Below are 15960 nucleotides of genomic sequence, written 5' to 3' on the forward strand. Positions count from 1 at the left end.
TAGGATGATGTCCTTTTTCTAATGTTGATGTTAGATGTGATATATGATGCACATCCACCAGAAAGACTCACTCGGACTTCATCATCTCTCAGAATATTTCTCCAAATGTCTTGGGAATCATAAACATCTTTTTGACCAATGTGAGGCAGACCATTGTGTTCATTTTAGCCAGCAGTGGTTTTCGCTGTGGTTCTGTCCCATGGACGAGTTTTGCCAAGTCTCTTTCCTGTCATTGAATCGTGTTGGCTGAACTTAACCGAGTGAGGCGAGGCCTGCAATGCTTCAGATGCTCTGTATTATTTTGTGACCTCCAGGATGAGTACTCGATGCGCTCTGTGTGTAAAATTTGCAGCCTGGAACTCCTGGGAATGTTCACAATTCAGCATTTCATGTTTTCTCCATTTGTGGATAATGAGTCACGGGTTCACTGCAGTCCCAAAGCTACAGAAATGGCTCTGTAACCCTTTCGAGGCTGTTTCTCATCTTCTCTTAAAGATTAAGACATGATGTATTGCTTTTTTAGATATTTTCATCCTCTTTCATTTAAGAGATTATTTAAGTGAATATTCAATTCACATACAAAACATTCATAAGAAGATAATCAGGCCTCAACGTGGCTTTGAAAGTGATTTAAAAATGTGGTTAATCAAATGTTTTATAATTTAAAAAGTTACTTTCTTACATAGAGCCATTTACTTTCTAAATGTAAACTGCATTTTGTATTTATTCAAGTTTTCTTTATTTGATATTATAGAATTTCTTTGATTTTTAAACATAAAATGTGATCAAAATGGCAAAAGCACAAATAATATCTAAGGGGTAAATACATTTTCTTTTCACTGTGTACACAAAGGCTACTGACAATGTTAATTTTTGACTAAATGAAATCTGAAATTACAGTTAATTAAATCAGATTTACCTTAATCATTTTAAATCTGATTAGTGTACAGAGTAGAAATGATTCTTCATGTTTTATCCTTGATCAGAAGATCTGTTGTGTAATTGTTCTGTTTTCAGGGAGAGTACATAAATTATAATTATAACCTGTCTGTTTTTTCCTCCTCATGTCTCCATAGTTACGCCAAGATCCACATCCCCATCATTGCATCGGTGTCAGAGCACCAGCCCACCACGTGGGTGTCCTTCTTCTTTGATCTCCACATCCTGGTCTGCACCTTCCCAGCAGGCCTTTGGTTTTGCATCAAGAACATCAATGATGAACGCGTGTTTGGTGCGAAGATTTATTTATTTATTTATTTTAATATTTACATCATAAAACCTTAATTTGACCTGTGGCGTTGAGCTGCAACGTGAGCTGTCTGTGTTTTTTTGCTTCTGTTGCCTTCAATTTATTTACTCCTGCTTTGCTTTCTACAAATAGTTTTTATTTTGCTAAAAACTGCGATGCTGAATCCATTATTTTGAGTCGCGCTGAGATCTGCATAGATTTTAAATAAATCAAACAGGTTTTGATGTTTATGAGGGACAAACAATGAAGCCTGATGACTTCAATGCTTTAGAAGCTTTATCTTCAGAGATTTATTTTCAAACATTTGATTTTCTCACATTTTGGATGAAGTTATAAAAATTGGTCAGCCCTTAACATAATATAGGCTTCTAGTATTGTCTGTTATTGCACATAGTGAGAACGTATGTTTGTTTTGTCAGCTAGTGAGAAACCTTCAAAACCACAGTCAGAGACAAAGGCAGATAGAATACAGAATGTTTGCTCATAAGTTAATAATAGTAGAGCTCAATACAGCTGCTCAGTTTGCTTTCAAACCAGCTACAAGCAGAACACAAACCAACGTATTGCTCTGTGGTGTAGATAATTAAGAGATGGAGCTGGTTGTCTTGCATGCAGCCATTTCTTCAGCTCTGGATAAACCTCTCCTGTTGAGTTAGGGACCAAACACACAGTTTAATTGCTGATATTATTCAGTGTTCCTGTGTTTGTTGTTTTAGATTGTATAGGAAGTTATTCAGAGATCTCTATTCACTTATTTTTGTGCTAGTTGATTGTATGCAAATTAAATAAACATGTTACAATGAACGGCAATTAACTACAGCATTAAAATTCAGTAAAATTGTTCCAAACAAAGAAAAATGTCTCAACTAATTTAGCCAAAAGGCTAACCTCCTGTCCACACCCTTTATTCAAAATGTAACATTCAGACTATGCCTCCCTAATGCAGCTTTTGAATGACTTTTATTAACTGGCTGCATGTAGTCTTTATGTGTTTGTCTGGCGTAGATTTGTCATTTTGGAATTGGCATCTTAAATTAATTTAGAACAGGGGAAAGCAAGTTGAGAATCAGATGTTTCTAGAAACACTTATTTAGGAGAAAATGTGTAAGGGTAAACATATCAAACTTTTCTAGATATCAGTTACCAGCTTAAAAAAAAACAAAACTTAAGATAGTTTTGTTTTTCTGCCGGCTCATCAGCAGCTCTCTGTGTTTTGCTCTTGTTCTGCTTTTTGTGATGAAACATTTCGGACCGTCCCAACCTCTAGTTTGTCTTCGAATATTTGAAGTATTCCTATTCTTAAGACCACTTCAAACTGTGCTAGCTTTGAAAAACATTCATAATCAGGCTTATTTAATAGTTAATCAGAAGCTTTATCCACTGCCTTTGTTATGAAGCTGCAGCTCAGATAGTCAGTCAATTACACTTTATGCTCACACAGCAGGGGAGGAAGAAACATTCATAATTACTTCTTAACTAAAAATATTAATGTTGACTCATTAATACTGTCAACATCATTGATTATATCTAGTTGGGGTAACTATTTTTGAATAGTGTGAAACCAAAGTGACATTTACAGTTTCACACAAATAAACTTGACAAAACCTGCTGCAGAAGAAACCGAGAGGAGCTTAACAACAAACTCTCTTTTCTAATATACTTTGAGACTGACATTAATAACAGACTACCGCAAATCCTGCTGCATATTAATCTTTCCCTTTACTGTTCGAATTTCAAATGATTCTTGGAACAAAATCTGGCAATTGATGCATATGTGAAATATGAAAAATTGTCATGTAGATGCATGTAATATAACAGTTTCACCATAGAGGTTACGCTAAATGTTTTATTCCTTCCAGCAGCCAGTGTCACATTACTCGCGTCTTGGCAGTTTGGAAGGGATATTTTAGCTTGAGGAGTTTTTGTGAACTTTAGGCTGACAGGTGCTTCATTGTTCTTGATGAAATAAATGTTTCTCCACCACAGGGTCTTCATTTATGTCAGGATGGAGCTGAAAGGCCTCATTCTACAGTGGTTATCTGTTGTCCTTACATGCCTTGGTAGAATATTTTTGATTTGCTTGGGGTTATAAATCAGCCTCCTGTTTTGTGACTCAGCTGCTTGTTAAGTGTTAAGTTCTTTCAGCTTTTAAGCAGACCGACTGACTGCATCTTCACAAAACATTTTATGTTTGCAGTAAAAGACACTTGGGGCACCAAAGGAAGGCAGATTTTTAGCTCTTAAGAAAAGGATCATTGCAGTCTGCCTCTGTTCTGCAGTTAATTAATCAATAACAGTTATTGATTAGCCGTGCACCTGTAGAGCAGGTTGAGCGAGGATAATGTTCAGCCATTGTTCTCTCTGTTCAGGGTTCTGCAAAGATTGATTATGCTGCCTGAATTTGCTGTCCAGTCTCTTTATTTTGCAGGTTTATCTCCGTTCAGCTACATTCATACTTTGTTTATCCTCATCTGACCTTTTTGTTTTGCTTCAAATGATTTCTTATCCTCCTTTCTCTTCTCTCTGCCTGCTCAGTGGCCCTGTACGCCATCAGTGCCGTGTACTTTGCCGGAGTAATGGTGAGGCTCATGCTGACGTTGACTCCGGTGGTGTGCATGCTGTCTGCTGTGGCGTTCTCCAGTGTTTTTGAGCATTACATGGGAGACGACACCAAGAGGGAGAAGCCGCCTGCTGAAGATAGCAGCGACGAGGACGACAAGAGGAACTCAGGGAATCTTTACGACAAGGCGAGTCTCTGGAAAAACCCAGAGCTTTATTTTTGTAGTAACTCAAAAGTAAAGGGAAACTTGTTTCATACAGACTAATTGCACACAAAGTGAAATATTATCAGTGTTTGTGTTATCTTTGATGGTTATGTCTAAGAGAAAGTCAATACTTGAATCTGAGAATGACATAAATGGTGAAGCCAGCTTACTGACCAGACAGGTTCATCATCATTAAGGCCAGTGTTGGTGCTCTTGGCAGTGTGGGTAGGTGTCAAGTCCAGCTGGACCAAGAAATCGGCTTCTCCTTAAAGCTTGTTAGCCTGTGTGTGTCAATACAGACACACAGAGGCTAACAATTACACAGAGGCTAACATGTCAATGACAAATATCAATTGTCATTGACATGACATTCTGCTGGATTGTCATGTCAACAGTATTCTCAATAACTGTATAGAGCATAACAAACAACTAATTTTGTTTACGTATACTGTACTCCGAATAGCTGTCCGTGGACATACATTTCTGTAGGTAAACATTTCTGTGTTGGTCTTTACAGGACTAATTAAAAAAAGATAATTAAAAACATAAACACTTCAAATATACCAGTTTTTGTGTAGTAGATCTATATTAAACCTAAATGTGTTGAGTTTTAAGCAGAAAGAAACTGACTTGGATGCACCTGTATGTTTAGGTGTTAATTTACTGCTGAGGTTTCACCACAACCTTTGCAGTTTGAATGCATTGACACATCTCTCTGCTTCCCTCCTCGCTCCCCAACTGTTTGAGTAAATTATGATTCAGAAGTGACTCAGCTGCTACAGTTTCATGCTGGTGCCATCCTCTTAGCCGGCTCACGTTGAATTTAGAAGCGCGTTCTGGAATCATTTCACAACAGTAATTAAAAAAATAAGAAATGGAAAAGTTCTTCCTACCCTGCGACACCAGTAGCGCTTTCCTGGAGGTGTTTATGTTTAAGGAACAAGTCTTGTAAACCAAATAAATGCCTATAAAAATACATATTACTCTGGATATACAGCATGCACACGCAGGTATTGAGAGCATTTAATTAAGCATTAAATGCATTGAATGAAATGAAACATTATAATGTAAGCATTGTTTATACTGACAGCTTAATTTAGAGAGATTGCAAACACTTTTATGAGCAAATCGTTCAGCATCACCAACGTGTCGTCCTGCAGAAAGCTTGTTTGTTAAAGCATTCTGTCCTCTGAAGTAGTCCTGTTTACATTCGGTTAGTTAGGCCCATAATTAAGTTTTATTTATTCAGGCAGTTTAATCAAGGTAATGGGTCTGTTCCAAAAGAGCAACCTGTGAAGAAAGTACAAGCTCTTCTCATCAAATCAGAATGCCAAACATTTATCACACACAGCAGCTCAAGATCTCATTACAAATGCCAGTAAACTGCCACAATTCAGATTCTGTTCATTTCAAATGAGCATATAGCTTAGCTAAATGCTAATCACAATATTAGATCCAAGCACATTCCTAGACAAATGGATCCAGTTTTTAGGATTGAATTAAAATCAATCCATTATGACATTCATATTGTCAATCTTGCCCTGCGACAGACTGGCGACCTGTCCAGGGTGACCCCCCCCCCCCTCTCGCCCGAAACGTTTGCTGGAGATTGGCACCAACACCCCTCCCAACCCCATCAGAGACAAGGGTGTACAGAAAATGGATGGATGGATGGATATTGTCAATCTGTATCCAATTACATAGTCTGATTCAAAGAATATTACAAAACCAGTCATATTTAGTTTCATGCCAGTTGTCTTTTTGAGGAAGCCTAGCTTGTTGCATTCAGCCATTTTTTTTTCATCCTGGGCGTGACAGTGGAAAGGAACATCCACCTTTTGGCAAGAAGAAACTTTCTTCACTACCATGTTCAGAGTGAGTGGTGATCTATAGAAGTAGTGCACTAAAAAGAAAACATATCAGGATCGGGTCAGGAAAGCTTTGTTTGGGATGAAAAACAAACGAGATGCATGAATAAATTGTAGCAATAGTTTTACCAAGGACTCCAGGAGGAATGGCTAAACACAGAAGCAGTGAATCAAAAGGACTTTCAGTAGGAAAGAAAAATATAAAACTCTGATGCACAGAGTACTTTCTATGAAAATGGAAAAACAAAGTATTATTTCATCAAGGAGACATGGCTAAGAACAGAAGCACTGAGTAGGAGGTCTTTCCCATAGGATAGTAGTACAGAGTAAACAAAGTTAATGACACCAATAACCCTCAGTGAATTCATCCAGCAGAACACAGAAGCTCTGGGACAGGATCACCTTCTGCCAGAAAGGAAAAGAAAGACAATTCTACGTGCTTAATTACAGAGAAACTGGACAACACCTCTTTGACAAGATCTCAGTTCTGATGTAAAACGCTCCTTCGTGTCTAGACTTTGGTTTCTAAGTGTCAGACTTGTAACCTTTCCAGGCTGCACAGCAGGTGTGAGAAAGATGACAAACAGCCACATCCTGTGCTTAGTATTGGACTTTGTTTAAGGTAGATTGCTTATTTTACTTCTCATGTGTTTTGAAAGTATCCAAGCTTGAGTATCTATTCCGGGGAATTTTAAAGCGAACCCCGCTGTCCAGTACTGGTTCAAGCCAAGGGTGAAACAACCAAACCACCTCAGATGTGATAAGTATCAAGTCCAGTTCACCGAGAAACTAAGCAGCAGCTACACAAAACGCTGACCCAGCACTGAAGATCTGGCTTATATGGTCATGACTTTGCAATTCATCTACTTCTGCAGGACAATGACACTCTTTAGAAGACAACAACATGCACATTTTTGATAGGGAAGGTGGTAACAAAGTGGAGGGAAAGAAGCTTTTTATGTTAACCGTGAAAAGCAAGACTAAGCAGAGGAAGTGGCCTCAGGTTTCATCTTTCTAACACCTACACTGCTGCCTTAAATCAGTTTAACAGCCTTTCACACCTGAGACATGATCAAAACAGTTCTCAAGGCGCCATGTTTGGGTTAAGTGAAAACAACTAAAATTTTGAACTGAATGGATGGTAGGGCCGGTGACTCGGGTGACCTTAAAGGCCTCATTGATGCTATTAACGGACCAGATGGCATAATTGAAGCAGCTTTTTTGATGAGTTTTGAAACATCTGCAATAAGTGAGAAAAATCTACACTTACATAGTTGATGCCAACAGAAAAGAGAAACTAAAACAAAAGGAACACTTGAGTCAAGAGTACTCTCTGAGAAATAAAATGCATTTGGTGAATAGCAGCAGTGTCTTTACTTTCATCAAGGAAGAGACACAACTTAACATAAAATCATAATAGAGGGTACCATTGTGGAAAAAGAAGCTGTTAATTATAGTAATAGTTTTTAGATCCTATCCAAGAAAGAGACCTAGCCAAACAAGGAAGCAGTGAGATTAGAGTAGTTTCTGTAGAAACAAAATGGAGGCGATAAACAGCAGAAGCTCCATCAGTGGCTGTAAAATAAGAGACACAGAAGAACTGAGCCAGGGATCTTTATCTTTGGAGGAAAGAACACAGAACTCTGAGTAAATTCCAGCAGAAACGGCAAATATTGCATCGTTGGAGAGTAACAAGAAAAAATAAATTGATAAGAAATTTTCAAGTCCTCCTACTCTTGAAGCCTTAAGCAGCATAACTATTTAGATTGTGCAAGATGTCTTAGTTTTAAGCATATTCTTCCTCACAAATGCTGCGGGCTGGTTTCACAAAAACCACAGTCAGTTTTTTTTACACTTAGCTTTATGTTTTATGCCTGTAGGAAAAGCAGCAATAGCAGAACACGTGTTAGTTTCAGTTTAACATCTCATCACCTGGAAATATCTGATTTTGTGTCATCATTTACATTTTTCTTCCCTGATTTAAACTCTGCGTTTTCATCTCAGAGGACGGAGCTGTGCTTATTAACAGTTTGCAGTCTTCCTCTGCAGTTGAGCCATGATTTTCAGCTGTAAAATAACATTAACTCATCACAGCGTTTCACGCAGCAGTTCTCTGACTCGTCTTCACACAGCACAAAAAAGTTGTGGACACTCCAAAAGACTTTGCTCATTTAGACGGATTAATAATGCATGTCATTAAATAATTCATATCTCTGGAAGCTTTTGGATTTTTCCGTCTGTAATAAGAGCGCATGTCTCCCCCTGCAGGCGGGCAAGGTGCGCAAGCATGTGTCTGAGCAGGAGAAGGCAGAGGAGGGTCTGGGTCCCAACATCAAGTCCATCGTCACCATGCTCATGCTGATGCTACTCATGATGTTCGCCGTCCACTGCACCTGGGTGACCAGCAACGCCTACTCCAGTCCCAGCGTGGTGCTGGCGTCATACAACCATGACGGGTGAGAGCCACGCGTCGCTCTGTTTTTGGAGATCCCATAACTGCCAGCAGCTCTGATGGTTCATAATGCACAAAGACCGATTTGAACGTCTTGCTTGCAAATTAGCACATATGCAGGACTGCAGAGCTTTGGGTTCATGCACATGTATATTTCATGAGCTGTATGGAAATATTGATGTGTCCCTGGAAGATATGATATATTGTTTAACATGGTTTCTGTAGGTTAACGCAAACACCGGTGGACCTTCTCTGAATTTGTAAAAAGCTCATATATTATTCTCTCTGCCATGCTTCAAAGGCCTAATTATTCTTTTAAAGCCCTTAGGGAGACATATTGAAGGCTAAATGGTGGACCCGCAAGTTCTCGTGCATAATTTTATAACGTTACTGTAGGAGCACAGACAATTGTTTAATCATGCTATTCTTGGCTACATGCCTGTCAGATTTGCTTCTTTGTTTTGGATGTATGCATACACACCCCTTCACACCCCTACACACGCAGAGATTTAATGGAATAAATAAACCATGTGGTTAATTGACTTTTCTTCGTGAGGTAAATTTAATAACCAACAGCTTATTAATTTATTATGAAGAGTTATTTTTATAAGATCTTTCTATTCTGATTCGGCACCTTAACCTAATATAGCCCTTATTTATGCAAATGTGTCTCATTAAGATGGAAAACTCTTTGTGAAGAAGCACCTGGTTCTAAAACATGAATATCTCCTGCAGGCATAAATGGCCTTGCTACAGGATTCATGCTGCTTGAACTTTTTCACATTATCAAAACAAACTTTAATGTCTATATTGGGATATTAATCTACAAACACAAAGAGGAACATCATTATGGGGAATTAAAACGATACAACGTTTTTGAAACGTGTGTTTTCCCATTAGAGGCTGAGACCAAAGCAAAGGTTTGCCTTCCAACAGGACAACAACCCTAAGCTGTCATGGAATAGTTTAAATAAAAGTGTACTCAAGTTCAGGTGGCCTAGTCAAAGTCCAGATCCAGTTGAAAATTTTGGGCAAGACTTAAAAATTGACATCCATAGATACTTTCAATCACATCTGTCTGTACTTGATCTATTTTACAAAATTATGGGCAAAATAAAATTCAGATGTGCACAGGTGGTAGAGATGCACCCCAAAAGAGCTGCAGCTGTAATTTCAGTTTTCCACACTGTATTGACTCAAGGCAGAGCTTTTCAGGGGAGGTGAGACACAAGGACAAAAATAAACCAGAAAAAGTAACTGCAAACATTCAAAATGACTAGATTTTTAGTACCTAAGGCTATGATGAGTAAGAAGACAGTGTCTGGGCCAAGCAAAGTAATAAAGAAGGAAGTATGATTTGATTTTTTTTTTAAGTTGGGATTTACATGGGCTGTGTCTGAAGCTCCACTGCCACAGCATTGTTTACAAATCTCCAGGAGATTTTTCAACAGGAAGCTAAATGAAATACAGTTTCAGCAGAGGGTAGTTCATACTTTTATCATACTTTGGTGACAAGGCAGCTGGAGCATCATATCAAGTGGCGCTACACATAGTTAAAGCAAGTGAACCTTGCATCATCAGTGAAACATGTATGAATGGAAAATCAAGTGTAGCAACAGCAAAACGTTCACAGAAATAACAGTAATAATGTAGTTTGGATGGTGTCGATATGTTCTCACACTATGAAAACTCCTAAGTTAGAGAGTTGAATAAAAATCATGTTACAGTTCATGTTATTCTGCCGATTATTTAAAAAGAAAAAAATATATTTTTTGAAGCCCTACTTCATTTATGTTCTACTTTGTGTAAGCTAATTGCATTGATTGTAACACGAGAAAATTTGAAAACCTCAAGAGACGTCGACACTCTTCTGCACAGTCCTCCTCCCTGTCGGTGTGATTACTTGTTTTCTTTCTTCCCATTAGGACTCGTAATATCCTTGACGACTTCCGAGAGGCTTATTATTGGTTGAGACAGAACACAGACGAGCACGCACGCGTGATGTCGTGGTGGGACTACGGATACCAGATAGCCGGCATGGCCAACAGAACCACACTGGTTGATAACAACACATGGAACAACAGTCATATAGCTCTGGTAAAACCTCCCTGTTTCCGTCTGATGTTGCTTTTTTATCCAGAGACACGAATGCATTCCTCTTCCTGCAACTGAATTGTTTGCAGCTCTTTAGCGAGTTTTTATGTAATTACCACATTATGCATCATCACTTGTTTAAACTTGTTCTGCCAAATTTTCACTGAGGGAAATAAAAGTCAATTCTTGTCAGATTTTTTCAGCTTTGATTTATTTTTCTTTCTTTAAACTGCAGAATGCAGACAAATGTTTTCATCTCTTAGTTAAATCTTAAAGCCCTCCAGCTCCGCTCCGTCTTGTTTTCTACCTGCTGCCTCTCGTCTCTGCAGCGTCTATCCACAGGAAATGTAATTACAGAGAATACGTGATTGTATTTCTGTTCAATAATTCTCCTTTCTGCCCCTGCAGTATTGAAGCCTGGCATCTTTTCAAAACAGGAAACGCCAATTAAAGTCTAACTCCAGTTGTTGATGTTTTCAGGTGGGGAAGGCCATGTCGTCCAATGAGAGCGCGGCCTACGAGATTATGAGGTCACTGGATGTGGATTACGTGCTGATCATCTTCGGAGGAGTAATCGGCTACTCCGGCGACGATATAAACAAGTTCTTGTGGATGGTGAGGATCGCTGAAGGGGAGCACCCCAAAGACATCAGGGTGAGTGATGGATGGCGGTAACTGTCTGTGAACGAAAACGCAGCAGCGTGAGAGATTGATGTTTCATGTTGGAAATGGCCACAAGAAAAAGAAAACATGCATCTCTGATGACTGAGATGAATGAAGATGCATTATTGGAAGGAAGCTGGGTTCATTTTTTTATTTTTTTTTTGTCTGATTTGATTCAAAGTAACAAACAGCATGGCTGACAGAAGAGTAAACATCTTTACCAGTGAACTGAACATCTTTCAGTTCATCAGTTCTGCCTTCATGAACATTATAGCCGTCAGTTTTGTTTGAAGCTGCCCAAATCTATCGGGGTTGTTAGCAGAGAAGCTCCAACTAAAACAGTGGGTTCCTGCCATTTTAGGGATTTTTCTGAACAACTTGACTCCTAATTATGTGTGGAAAATTGGCAGATTTGCTAATTTTCTTTTTTTTTCTTTTTAAAAAATATCTAAAATAATCATAGGAAAGTGCAGCTTGGGAAGCTGAAATGCATCAACATAATGCTACCTGACACAATACTGGCTGGGTTTCCAAAGCAGCCAATCCAGGAGTGACATTTATTTTCTTCTGTGGTGATTGGCTGTAACCCCCAAGAGCAGAGATAAGCAAGACTGCAGGCATTAGCTTTTGCCAAGATGGTTTCCAGTGTACGTATTGATGCATATGAAGGTATTCTTAGTGTCTGAACTACAATAGGCAGTTGTAAGTGTTTTTAAATGGCGTTTTAAATATTTGTGGATTTATAGCAGCTGTGCTCTCTATCTTCCGTGGATACCTTGCATTCACTGTAGAAAAGACATTTAAGTTTTCTTCAGATGCATTTCCCTTGTGTTGATCTTTTACATTCACACTTAGATTTTATTTCAACTAGAGAAGATTAAGGAGAAATAATTTACTAAATATTTTTCATGATCTGTGAAACATTTCCACCTTCTTTTGATCATTCAACAAACATTCAAAAAATAAACATTTTAGTTTTTCTCTTTATAAATAAAACTAAATTAATTTCTGGCTCTTGGATGCCTTTCAGCTCTGGAAGTTGAAACCAGACGGTCGAATAAATATGCGAATAACGTACTCAGTTACGGGTTTGTTTTCTGATTATTAATGCTTCCTTTTGTTTTTCAGGAGAGCGACTACTTCACTCCGCAGGGAGAGTTCAGAGTGGACAAGGCCGGTTCACCGACTCTGCTCAACTGCCTCATGTACAAGATGTCGTATTATCGATTTGGTGAGATGCAGGTAAGGGACCGACGTCAACAAAAAGTCATTTCAGCAGATCGTTTCTTCACCTGCTGGGGGACGGGTTAAGTCTCGGGAACAATTCCTCTCCCAGGAGATTTATTTTTATTGGTGTTATGATCCACTTCACGGCTACAAATAATGAGCTCCGGTTCTGTGGCGCAATCAAAAACTAACAAGCAGCTGCCGTCACCAATCAAAGGGAAAGGCCGCACTCTATTTTAGAGTACACAGTTTCAGCAGGAAATAACAGGCATCTGCCAGCACTAAAGGTGAAGGATTCCTGCCACTGAAGTTTCAAAGCAGAGCCGGCTGACAGAAAGGGATTTTAGAGGAATTGCTTTAGGGGGCATGTGGTGTTGGAGGCTGTCAGACAAAATATGAGGGATTGGAGGAAGCTTTTTAAAAATCTGTCACTGCTTCCCGTGGCAGATTTCAGGTGGAGAGATGGGATATCCGCCCTGCCAGGTGCTTACATCCTTGCTGTAGATGCAGCTCAGCCTACAAGTTGGGCTGAATCAATGCAGCTGCAGACCAGAGAGAGAGAGACAGACGGGTGAAGCTCAGAGCAACTCAGGAGAGACAAAACACCGAGGTCAAGATGAAGGGAGAGAGTCTGGGAAGCAGATTAGAGTTTCACATCGCTGAGAAAAAAGAAAACTAAGAGAAATATGGTGTATTCTAAACACACTTTACTGATGCTCTGTTTGGAAAATACTGAGCCAGTCACTTCAAGTGGACTTCAGGTTTCATCACAATAGTTTGTGGTATTGTTTTAATACCACAGACTATTGTGATGTGAACAAATACTGTATAATACCTTATAAAAAAGATTGAAACATTTCTTTATTGATGATAAGAATGAGGAATATGGAAATTTAAAAAATTATTTAAAAAGTAGAAATTACCTCAGCCTTTTGACTATGAATCTGTCACTGTTCACTGCATGAGCCTAACAACAACAAACTTCTATTTAATGAGCTACTTCAATGCAGCAGCTAAAACATCATGGCTCCTTAACTTACACAATCAGCATTCGATCCTATTTTGAAAGATAAGCACAGGTTTTATTGAGGTTCTCATGGCAACAAACAATAAAAGAACAAGAGAATAGTTGAGACATTAAATGAAAAAATCTCAGCTATACAGCTTATGGAGTTGTGGGAATTTGCAGTTCGAAAAAAATTACGGTTGATGACAAACTTCACAATACAATGTGACCACAAATTGAGTTACTGCTAAACAAAACAAACTGTGGCACCTTTACCCTCAGTTGTTTCAGTGTGATTGAAAACGGCAACATAAAGAAATAATTGCGACAGTAAAAATAGTGCCCTGAATTGTTTTTATGTTTAGAAAGTGTAAATCCATAAAAGATAGGCAGCTATAACAAGGCTGACTGATGGTGAAATGTTCAATATCTGTGGCAGGCGTGATAACACTAAAGCCTCCATTTCTAATATTTCACAATATTTGCCCTCTGAAGCAGAGAGAGAACAGAAATGAGATGAATCAACTGTGGCACAGATAGAAAGAGGAAGCATGAGGAAAAACACAATGTTGAATGTAACTGTAGCTCGGAAACCAGAGGCAGAAAGGACACAGCAGCGTCTGAAGGACGAGCCGTCAAGGGCTTTTAGAGCCGAGTAACAGACACAAGAGGTTGTTTGAATGGCTCAAACAAAAAATTTAATGGATTTGTTGCCCAAGGGGAAACTCCACAGTGTTATCACACTCTGTTTATCTTTTGTAATTAAGTTTCGGCTGTGTTTTTTATTTTTAATCTGTTCAGCTTTAAATTTGGTACAGCAGCTTTGGGGTGTAACTTTATTGTAGGTGTTTTTATCCAGTGAGTTAGGAGTTGAGACATTAATCTGAGTCCAGCTGAATGTGTTGGTGTTTGGTAGAAGTTAAAAGAACCCACACTGGACCCACACAAGTCCCATGTGGAGTCATTAATGTACAAATGGGATCAGCAAGGAAATTTTGAAAATAAAAATTAGCTGATTTATAAATGTACTCCTATATAGTTTAATGTACAAACTTCAAACAAAACAATAAGAGTGTTGTCCAGCAGACGGTCGCTGACTCTTCCACATGGACGATGGCGGTTAGTGCAGCTAGTTGTCTCACACTAAACTGAGTTTGTTTTTCTAAAGGATGCCTATGTTTCCAAATCCATCATGGCTCATAACCAGACAAAAGTTGGAAACCAAGAAGTATAAAATGGAGAGACTTTGCTGTTCTCCTTCCAGCCTTCCTGTTATACTCTTTTGTTGTTTTGCACCTTAAATTATCTGTACAGACTGAATAGTGGCTTAATTTTGTAAATTTTCTGCCAATGCTGACAATGGGTAACTAAGATTTCCTCTTGGTGTTGAACATTTGCTGACTGAAAAATGTTGGCATGTCTAAGCTGGTATTAGTCAGGGCTGATAAAACAAACGATTGGCCAATTTCAAGCACTAGCCTAATCCCTCTTAACATTTCTAGTCCAGAGAGGAAAAGTCACAATTTCATAATTTTATCTCTGGTAGTTACACAAATGACTGGAATTCATCAAGTTCCTGGGATATTATGCCAACATCTTTCCTGTGAAAGGTTTTTGTGATTGGTGTGATCCAGTTGCTGTCAGGATAATACTTTGCAAATTAACTTTGTCGTCTGTAGTAAATTAAAAAGCTTTTCCACAGATTTCCTAAGGATTCAGAATTTAATTTAAACATTTCTTGATCAAAATCTCGTAGAGTCAGAACTGGACTATTCTGCTTTGAACAAAGTGTGTGTGTGTAAACACACAAAGAGCTTTTAAGGCTGTTATTCGTATGAGCACCACTTCATAACAGATCCAGCAGTACTTTAAACTGTCAAACTATACAAAATCTTTCTACACTGATTACAGGTTATTTGTGAAACCTTGAAGGTTGGGGCATGCCTCGCAAAGAGAGAAATTTGTACTTTTACTGGTCCTTGCGGCAAATTTATCAACATTTTGTTTATGAAGTTTTGGTAAAATCTTGTCTTTCTCTTGTGAGGCTGATATTTTACATCATTTAGTGACCAGAGTGTGTTTTCAATCCCTACTCAATGGTACAGCTTAAAGATCTGTAGAAATTTCTCTTTTTTATTGTTTTTTCAAACCTTTGTTTGAAAGTACAACTTAGTACAACTTATAAAGCCTTTGTTTGTATTAAGAACTGGATGACTGCGTTTATGTAAAGGAATAAATGTTTTTTATAAAGTCATGTTCTAAATATTTGGGCTACAAAGCAGAGTTGAATTTAAAATCTCAGGAAAACTTCAACAAAAGACAAAAAACATTGTTTCTCTCCCAGCTGGATTTCAGAACGCCGCCTGGCTTCGACCGGACGCGCAACGCCGAGATCGGCAACAAGGACATCAAGTTCAAGCACCTGGAGGAGGCGTTTACCTCCGAGCACTGGCTCGTCAGGATCTACAAGGTGAAGAAGCTGGAGAACAGAGAGGCTCTGGACCACAAGCTCCGCAGCGTGGTGTCCAAGCAGAAGTACACCTCTAAGAAGGTGAGCGTTTTTCTTTTAAGAAGAGATGGTTTTAGCTGCAGTTTGAGTTTTATGATGCGCTCGACCATTTACTCCAATGATCCAC

General features: G+C 38.7%; 1 protein-coding gene across 1 annotated transcript in view; it reads left to right on the forward strand.

Annotated features, from left to right (window-relative positions):
* Positions 1-15960, forward strand: part of LOC114155443 (dolichyl-diphosphooligosaccharide--protein glycosyltransferase subunit STT3B) — a 102114-nt gene that overhangs the window by 81929 nt on the left and 4225 nt on the right. The window contains exons 9-15 of the mRNA XM_028035313.1: positions 1077-1231; positions 3785-3996; positions 8151-8338; positions 10260-10431; positions 10909-11082; positions 12220-12333; positions 15669-15875. Coding sequence (XP_027891114.1) covers positions 1077-1231; positions 3785-3996; positions 8151-8338; positions 10260-10431; positions 10909-11082; positions 12220-12333; positions 15669-15875 — 1222 coding nt within the window. The remainder of the gene's footprint in view (positions 1-1076; positions 1232-3784; positions 3997-8150; positions 8339-10259; positions 10432-10908; positions 11083-12219; positions 12334-15668; positions 15876-15960) is intronic.

Source organism: Xiphophorus couchianus, chromosome 13 (assembly GCF_001444195.1).
Source record: "Xiphophorus couchianus chromosome 13, X_couchianus-1.0, whole genome shotgun sequence".
NCBI classification, from domain to species: domain Eukaryota; kingdom Metazoa; phylum Chordata; class Actinopteri; order Cyprinodontiformes; family Poeciliidae; genus Xiphophorus; species Xiphophorus couchianus.